The sequence below is a fragment of the Giraffa tippelskirchi genome, chromosome 9 (genome assembly GCF_054371585.1).
Source record: "Giraffa tippelskirchi isolate mGirTip1 chromosome 9, T2T-mGirTip1v1.2.pri, whole genome shotgun sequence".
Taxonomy (NCBI): domain Eukaryota; kingdom Metazoa; phylum Chordata; class Mammalia; order Artiodactyla; family Giraffidae; genus Giraffa; species Giraffa tippelskirchi.
Window position 1 is genome coordinate 107,221,924 of NC_137283.1, and position 9,542 is coordinate 107,231,465.

The 9,542-nt window shown below is 46.2% G+C and overlaps 1 protein-coding gene across 1 annotated transcript; it reads right to left on the reverse strand.

Moving 5' to 3' along the window:
* Nucleotides 1-354: 354 nt before the first annotated feature.
* On the reverse strand, nt 355-1,782 carry GPR6 (G protein-coupled receptor 6). Its single transcript, XM_081526813.1, has 2 exons — nt 1,754-1,782; nt 355-1,462 (listed from the first exon to the last, which is right to left on the reverse strand). The coding sequence occupies exon 2, from the start codon at nt 1,450-1,452 to the stop codon at nt 355-357; it is 1,098 nt and encodes a 365-aa protein (XP_081382939.1). The 5' UTR covers nt 1,453-1,462; nt 1,754-1,782.
* Nucleotides 1,783-9,542: the final 7,760 nt, after the last annotated feature.

Consider the following 9,542-nt stretch of genomic DNA (forward strand, 5'->3'; position numbering starts at 1 on the left):
AATAAAGTGCTATAATTAAGCAGTATTGGAATGTCTTCACTCAACAAATGTGATGTACAATTTGAGTATACAACCACATTTTTGTTAGTTTTTTTCACAGAACAGGAAATTCCACATCCTGAACACCTCCAGAAGATACAAATATTTGTATATATATGTACACATGTATACACTGTATATGTAAAGTGCCAACAAGCCTCTTTGTCTCTGTGAGTTTGTTGTGTTTATGTTTATTCTGGCTTTCCAAAATCAGTCACACTATTGGGATCTCAGAGTTCATCAGCAGGCACCGAGAGGCTCACCAAAGGCTGGCTTGTTAGGGGTGTGGTGTTGGTTAGAGAGTGGAGGGAGCCATCAGACCTCACTGGGGGACCTGGAGCGGAAGGGCACTTTGGACTGGAAACAGCCACAAAACAGGAGCCACAGGGCGCGTTGGATCTCCTGGTTGCGGAAGGCATAGATGATAGGATTGATCATAGAGTTGTAGGTTGCCGGCAGAAGGGTGGCGTAGGTGTAGACATCTGGGTCCTCGTGGCTACCTACCACGCAGTAGATGGCAAAGGGCAGCCAGCTGGCACCGAAAGTGCCCAGCACCACTGCCAGCATTCCCACACCTTTTCTGGTGGCAGCAAGGTGGGGTGGCGCCAGGCAGTGCTGCTGCAGCGCGATCTGGTGTGCGTGCCGCCAAACCACCTGGCAGATGCGCACGTACAAGTGCAGCATGATGCCGAAGACCGCAAAGAAGGTAGCCGAGAGCAGCGCTACATGGCTGCGCGTCAGCGGGCGCACCACGCTGCAGGCGGCGCGCTCCGCCAGGCAATTCCAGCCAAGCACCGGCAGCAGCCCAAGGCCTAAAGACACCGTCCAGGTGGCAGCAAGAAGGAGGTGCACGCCCAACAGAGTCCGACGCGAGTAATAGGTGAGTGCGTTATAGAGGGACAGGTAGCGGTCCACCGTGATGGCCAGCAGGCTGCTGACGGAGGCAGCGAAGGAGGTCACGAGGAAGCCCACAGTGAGCAGGCTCACGGTCTCTGAGGGCACCACGTATTGGAATACGAAGTGCAGGATGAGACCACAGCCCGCCAGGAGGTCGGCGGTGGCCAGGCTGCCCACCAGCACGAACATGGGCGTGCGCAGAGCAGGGGTAGATGCAATGAGCGCCACTACTAGGGCATTTTCGCCTGCGATCACCGTTCCAGACACGCAGAGCAGTACGTCCCATGGATTCACTGCCGACAGCAGCAACCCCGGCGGCCCTGCTGGCAGCTGCGAAGACAACTCCAGCGACGCATTAGCTGCGCCGCCGCCCCCCAGCGCCGCCGCCGCTGCGGCTGCCGGGTGCCCCCATTCACCTGTGTCCCGCGCTCCTGCTGCGGTGGCCGCTGCCGCCGCACCCTCGGCCGCCACTGCCACCACCTGGGAGTCGTTGAGCGAAGATACGCTCGCGTTCATCGCGGCGGGACGTTACACCCTGCGTGGAGAGGGAGAAAAAGTGTCAGGTGTGCGGTTCACTCCGCCAGGGTACTTCCCCGGTCGCTGCTTCCCCGCTCCTACTGCCCATCCCGACCCAGAGCACAGCGAGGAAGCAGTGGTTGAGAGCCAAAAATAAATAAATACCTGTTGAGTGAGTGAGTGAGCCAGTGAGAGAGTGAAACGCACAAGGGATGCCGCACTGGTATCTGAATTTTTGCACAGATAAACACCCGAAGAACATGCACTCACATTCACACAGATCACGTAAGTGTGCACGTATTTGCAACCGCATCTTGTGCACCAGGCTATTATTGTTGGCCCCGGCGAGTCCCGCCCGGGCTCTGACCGGTTTGGTCAGGCGCTCTCCTCAACTAAGCGGCGGAATCGCTGTCCGCGGTGCTGAAAGAGAAGTTTCTGCGCTCGGGGAGCACAGAGGACCCCGTTGGCCTCAGAGACCCTTAGGAAAGGGATTTTGGGGGAGAGAAGCTGAAATGTCTTTTTAGGTGGAGAGTGTAGAATCAGCTTGGCTCCATTTCTCCGGGGTGAGAAGGATCCATCCCCTGGCCATCCTTCACCCCTTCCCCTCTGCACACCCTCAAAGTTTCTTTAGAGAGCCCGGTTGCTCACCTGAGGAGTCAGGGCTTCAGGAAATCGCTGATCATGAGCGCTGCGATGGGATGCCAGGCTGCGCTCCCCGCGCGAACAGAGCCGACTCCTGAAGGAGGTGGCCGGCCCGGCACGCAGAGGAGTGCCAGGAGCTTGTCTCTGTGCCGGTGCTGCGGAGAGTGAGAGATACAGCCAGTAGAAGAAAAGGCGGCTAAGAGCAGCGCGCCTGCTGGAGATTGACAAGCAGGGCGCGGTGACGTCAGGCTCCAGGGTGCAAGCCAGGCACTCGCTCTCCTTGCCCGCCCATCAGCTACCTCCCTCACCACAAACCCTCCCCAAATGATGTTTCAGAGGATTCATAGAAGGAGAAGTCGGAGGGCCGCCGCCAGCTCGGAACCTCCAGGAATAGATGGGAGAAAGAGGCAAAAGAAAAAAGAGTGAAGACTAAGGGAAGGCAAGGAGGGTGAAGTGGGAGGGGAGGGGTGGGGAATGAGCTGCACTGGCCAGGCAGCAAGACCCAGGGCCAGAGGTCACTCAGGGGGCCAGGTTGAAGAAAAAGCCCTGGAGAAGAGGGAGCTTGGTGCAGAGAGGTCCAATCTGAGAGGTGCTACCTTAAAAAAAAAAAAAAAGCTTAGGGGACAGAAATGAATTGGTATGGAGGGGACAGTGAGGGTTTTTTAAAAGGATGTTTGTGGTACACTTATCAGCTGAGTAGAGCTAGAGAAGAAAGGCTGAGTTGTGGGGAACAGAGAAAAGATGGGACGTTTGAGGAAAGCAATATCTTCTTTTGAAGGTTACCTGTGCAATCAATTCTTCTCTCTCCCTCCATTTCTTCCTCTCTCTCACTATCTTTCTTGGCCTCTGAACAGAGGGTTTCACCATGATCTTCCCAGCCAAATGTTCCCGATTGCACTAGCTGATAGTGCACTTGGAACTTGCTCTTTAATTAAAGACCAGGTCTGTGCCTTGTTAGAAAAGAAGAAAACAGCAAAATGTGATTTACTTTCCTGGCAACAGACTTTGCCCTGTTAATTAGTACCCTATAAAACAAATTACAGGATGAAAATAGTGATAACTCAGCTGCACCAGACTTCAGTAGGCAGGAGTTTTATTTTCACCTTGGAGAACTCATCCTTTTGGTTTAAAGGTGTTTTGTTTTGTCAGTAAAATACACGTGTTAGACTTCTTTTTCTTTTTTTAATTAGCCAGAATCTCCAGTAGCTGTACTTGGGGGGAAAAGCTAGAATAGTTGACTCCACCTAAGGCTCTGGAATAAATTATTTCTTATTGGCATGATGGCATTATATCAGAGCCACAGACATGATTTTCAGGGGCCACATGCTCTAGGCAAGGTGAAAACAGACATTTGCTGCTGGTGCTTCCTCTACTTTTCCCTGTGTAACTTCTTCCCTCTCCTGGCTTCACTTTGCCTCAAAAAGAAAATATATATATATATTCAAACTTGCCTAAAGGCTGGAGTGGAAGGTAGATTTTTATCCTGGCCTTCTCCTTTAAATATGCCCCCCAACTACAGACTCATCTTGCCTTCCTATCTCAGTTCAGCTGTACTTAACCAGAAAAAAGAAGGAAAACAATAGGACCATTCAAATCTTTAGCTGCAGTAGCTAGTGTGGGTCCATAAAATGAATTTACACACAATTTCTCCATTGGGAGAGTTTATAAAATTCTTGTGAACTTGCAATTTGCCTGAAGTTCTAAGTTTCTAGAAGTGCCATTTTGAGTTTCAGTAGAAGATTATCAAGAATGTTATTTCAGAGCTGTCAAGCAAACTGTCAAACCGTTGTAATCACATATTAATCGCAAATTTTCCAAACAATCAGATGAAAACCCAAGGGGAGGAGGATCTTTCTTAGTATCTGAATGTGTTACATTTTTACATGTTACAAGGCAGCAGAAAGTGTGAGGTTAAGATTAAGCAGAGATGCTGTGTTTCAGACATTTTCAGGCTGTCACCATTGCCAAGAATGGATTGACTTTTTAGTAGTTTCAGGAGGAAGATGACGCATGTATGTTCACGTACATTAATGCTGGTTGTGAGGATTTGTAGACTATCTTTCAGTCATGCCAGTCTGTGGTTACCTCTCTCAGATACTAAGCTGGGTCCTGACAGCAGACAGAACATTCTTTCAAGCTCCGCCTTATTTCTCCCATATTCACTTGTCTCCTGGGAGGCAGAAGATGGGAAAGAAGAAAGGTGTGTAGTTCATTGTTTATGGTCAGGAATTAGATGTACATCACTGCCTACTTTGCCCACAGTTCCTCACAAGAGCCTGCCCTTCCAGTAGTCTCCTAGAATGTTCACCCTGTGAACTTTGTAACAATTTCCACTCCTGGCCCAGCTTATGGAAAGAGATTATCAGCCATCATTCACTGGACCAGTGACTGGACATCATTCAGCACCATTCCTGAAAATGTAATTAAGAAACATTGTGACAGTTGTCAGTCAGTGTTGGGCTCTGGACCTGAAAGAGCATGAAAAGTTAGGGCTGGATCACTCATGTTGAACCTTGTGTGAAATGAGAATCAGAAGAAGACAGCTGCAATAGAAGAATGAAGCAGATGTGCAGAGAGGAAAAGAAATAAGGGAGACCAAATGACTGAGATGTGGAGGGAATGACCTCAGTCTCTGAGTGTCTGGTTGCCAGCTCTGGGAGTCTAAATCCCTGGATCCCTTGAAATTGCTGTTTGTAGTCTCTACTACAAACCTTTCAAACCTTGAGCTTCCTTGAGTGGGTTTCTAGTCTGTGAATTGTTGATACTTGATTGAAGCACATGACTAAATGTATTATTCATCTACCAGGTTGTCTGATCCAGGTTATGTTTTGTGGTGTGCAGATTTTGGTTTTCAGCTTATAGGCACAGATTAAACTCATCATTACCACCCCTGTGACACACCCAACATATCCTCTGGTGCCTTTGTATTATAGCAATATCCAAGCATGAACACAAGGAAATTTTCCTTCTCTGAGATTATGCTCAGGAATTACAGTCTCTCAAGCACAACTCTTTATCTATCTCCCTTGGCTATTTCTTGCCTGTCTCAGTCTCGACCAGTGGTTTCCAACCCTGGCTGCATGTCCAAATTACCTAGAAAGCTTTGTAAAACTACTGACTTCTGGATCTTTCACCCAGAAATTCATTTGATCTGGAGTGAGAACTAGGCATCAAATTTCCTAAAGACTCTGATGGGAAACCAGGGTTGAGAACACTCATCTAAGTAATCATAGCAATCTCCTTGGGAGTTTAGCATGCAGTTTAGATTGGAGTTTGAAATAGTTCCAATAAAGGAATTGTAGCAACAATCCAACTTCAAATCATTTGGTGTAATTTCAGATTCTGGACACTAACCAATCCCCAGTAGACCTTTAATTTTCCACACTCGCAAGAACCACCTTTACAGCCTAAGACAAAGGCTGACGTGTGGTCCCCTTTTGGCTCTGATGAACTCAAAGGCTCCATCAAGGAGCTGTAAATTCTGGTTGCCCCAGAACCTCTATTTTTCTGTAGCTTTCAGGTATTTTTCCTGTTCGTTCTTGTGAATTCACAGCCACTTCCCAGGTGTGCCCTCTCATGGCCCAGATCTTTGCAAATCAATTATGTTTTAGAAAACCAGAGTTGAAGTCAGCCAAGCTGTCTAGACCTTATAAAACTAGGTTGGAAAGACTCATACCAGCAATTCTGGCCTCTCTCTCTGAATATCTACACAAATACACACACATTCCTTCTACTTGGCTCTTAGAGGCAAAAATACAGTTTTCTACTGGGAAGTATAAGTCTATTTGCTGGTATACAGATACTTGTGCTGACAGCTCAGGAAGATAGCAGGTGCTTAGTGAGATATATGAAGCTGTTACTAAGAAAGATTATTGCTGAAAGAGGCAAGAATCACAAAGGGCCACTGAACACACTGTTTGGCCTAAACCAGGGTGTTTGGTGGAAGTAATCTTTTGGGGACATATGTTGAGGCAAATGAATGATATTTAAAATATCTTCTTTTTCTCTGCTTTCACTGGTCTACACACTTTCCTCTCCCCATAAGACATTAATGATGGATCATAATGTCCAAGGTACCTACTTTCTCAGCCTGTCCAAACACATCAGAGATGCTCCTGCTTCACACCAGGTGAGCAGTCTTCACTTCAAAAGGCCATTACCCTGGGAGCTCAGCATCACCTGATCAGTATCAGTCAGTTCAGTCGCTCAGTCGTGTCCAACTCTTTGTGACCCCATGAATCGCAGCACGCTAGGCCTCCCCGTCCATCACCAACTCCCGGAGTCTACCCAAACCCATGTCCATCGAGTCAGTGATGCCATCCAGCCATCTCATCCTCTGTCGTCCCCTTCTCTTCCTGCCCCCAGTCCTTCCCAGCATTAAGGTCTTTTCCAATGAGTCAGCTCTTCACATTAGGTGGCCAAAGTATTGGAGTTTCACTTCAACATCAGTCCTTCCAATGAACACCCAGGACTGATCTCCTTTAGGATGGACTGGTTGGATCTTCTTGCAGTCCAAGGGACTCTCAAGAGTCTTCTCCAACACCACAGTTCAAAAGCATCAATTCTTCGGCGCTCAGCTTTCTTCACCATCCAACTCTCACATCCATACATGACTACTGGAAAAACGATATAGCCTTGACTAGACAGACCTTTGTTGGCAAAGTAATGTCTCTGCTTTTAAATATGCTATCTAGGTTGGTCATAACTTTCCTTCCACGGAGTAAGCGTCTTTTAATTTCATGGCTGCAGTCACCATCTGCAGTGATTTTGGAGCCCCCAAAAATAAAGTCAACCACTGTTTCCCCATCTATTTGCCATGAAGTGATGGGACCAGATGCCATGATCTTAGTTTTCTGAACGTTGAACTTTAAGCCAACTTTTTCACTCTCCTCTCTCACTTTCATCAAGAGGCTCTTTAGTTCTTCTTTGCTTTCTGCCATAAGGATGGTGTCATCTGCATATCTGAGCTTATTGATATTTCTCCCAGCAATCTTGATTTCAGCTTGTCTTTCTTCCAGCCCAGCATTTCTCATGATGTACTCTGCATATAAGTTAAATAAGCAGGGTGACAATATACAGCCTTGACATACTCCTTTTCCTATTTGGAACCAGTCTATTGTTCCATGTCCAGTTCTAACTGTTGCTTCCTGACCTGCATACAGGTTTCTCAAGATATAGGTCAGATGGTCTGGTATTCCCATCTCTTTCAGAATTTTCCGCAGTTTATTGTGATCCACATAGTCAAAGGCTTTGGAATAGTCAATAAAGCATAAATAGATGTTTTTCTGGAACTCTCGTGCTTTTTTGATGATCCAGCGGATGTTGGCAATTTTATCTCTGGTTCCTCTGCCTTTTCTAAAACCAGCTTGAACATCTGGAAGTTCATGGTTCACGTATTGCTGAAGCCTGGCTTGGAGAATTTTGAGCATTACTTTACTAGCGTGTGAGATGAGTGCAATTGTGCGGTAGTTTGAGCATTCTTTGGCATTGCCTTTCTTTGGGATTGGAATGAAAACTGACCTTTTCCAGTCCTGTGGCCACTGCTGAGTTTTCCAGATTTGCTGGCATATTGAGTGCATCACTTTCACAGCATCATCTTTCAGGATTTGAAATAGCTCAACTGGAATTCCATCACCTCCACTAGCTTTGTTCGTAGTGATGCTTTCTAAGGCCCACTTGACTTCACATTCCAGAATGTCTGGCTCTAGGTGAGTGATCACACCATTGTGATTATCTGGTTCATGAAGATCTTTTTTGTACAGTTCTTCTGTGTATTTTTGTCACCTCTTCTTAATATCTTCTGCTTCTGTTAGGTCCCTACCATTTCTGTCCTTTAGTGAGCCCATCTTTGCATGAAATGTTTCCTTGGTATCTCTAATTTTTTTGAAGAGATATCTAGTCTTTGCCATTCTGTTGTTTTCCTCTATTTCTTTGCATTGATCGCTGAGGAAGGCTTTCTTATCTCTCCTTGCAATTCTTTGGAGCTCTGCATTCAGATGGGAATATCTTTCCTTTTCTCCTTTGCTTTTAGCTTCTCTTCTTTTCCCAGCTATTTGTAAGGCCTCCTCAGACAGCCGATTTGCTTTTTGCATTTCTTTTCCATGGGGATGGTCTTGATCCCTGTCTCCTGTACAATGTCACAAACCTCTGTCCATAGTTCATCAGGCACTCTGTCTATCAGATCTAGTCCCTTAAATCTATTTGTCACTTCCACTGTATAATCATAAGGGATTTGATTTAGGTCATACTTCAATGGTCTAGTGGTTTTCCCTACTTTCTTCAATTTAAGTCTGAATTTGGCAATAAGCAGTTCATGATCTGAGCCACAGTCTGCTCCTGGTCTTGTTTTTGCTGCCTGTAGAGAGCTTCTCCATCTTTGGCTGCAAAGAATATAATCAATCTAATTTCGGTGTTGACCATCTGGTGATGTCCACGTGTAGAGTCTTCTCATGTGTTGTTGGAAGAAGGTGTTTGCTATGACCAGTGCGTTCTCTTGGCAAAACTCTATTAGCCTTTGGCCTGCTTTATTCTGTACTCCAAGGCCAAATTTACTTGTTATGCCAGGTGTTTCCTGACTTCCTACTTTTGCATTCCAGTCTCCTATAATGGAAAGGACATCTTTTTTGGGTGTTAGTTCTAAAAGGTCTTGTAGGTCTTCATAGAACCGTTCAACTTCAGCTTTTTCAGCATTACTGGTTGGGGCATAGACTTGGATTACCGTGATATTGAATGGTTTGCCTTGGAAACAAACAGAGATCATTCTATCATTTTTGAGATTGCATCCAAGTACTGCATTTCGGACTCTTTTGTTGACCATGATGGCTACTCCATTTCTTCTAAGGGATTCCTGCCCACAGTAGTAGATATAATGGTCATCTGAGCTAAATTCACCCATTCCAGTCCATCTTAGTTCGCTGATTCCTAGAATGTCAATGTTCACTCTTGTCATCTCCTGTTTGACCACTTCCAATTTGCCTTGATTCATGGACCTGACATTCCAGGTTCCTATGCAATATTGCTCTTTACAGCATCGGACTTTTCTTCTATCACCAGTCATATCTACAGCTGGGTATTGTTTTTGCTTTGGCTCCATCCATCATTCTTTCTAGAGTTATTTCTCCACTGATCTCCAGTAGCATATTGGGCACCTACCGACCTGGGGAGTTCCTCTTTCAGTGTCCTATCTTTTTGACTTTTCACACTGTTCATGGTGTTCTCAAGGCAAGAATACTGAAGTGGTTTGCCATGACCTTCTCCAGTGGGCCACATTCTGTCAGACCTCTCCACCATGACCTGTCTGTCTTGGGTGGTCCCACACAGCATGGCTTAGTTTCATTGAGTTAGACAAGGCTGTGGTCCATGTCATCAGATTGGCTAGTTTTCTGTGATTATAGTTTCAGTGTGTCTGCCCTCTGATGCCCTCTCACAACACCTACCGTCTTACTTAG

What these genes read in the sequence shown, in the direction of transcription:
- GPR6 (XM_081526813.1), bottom strand. Translation starts at nt 1,452, where the DNA reads ATGAACGCGAGCGTATCTTCGCTCAACGACTCCCAGGTGGTGGCAGTG.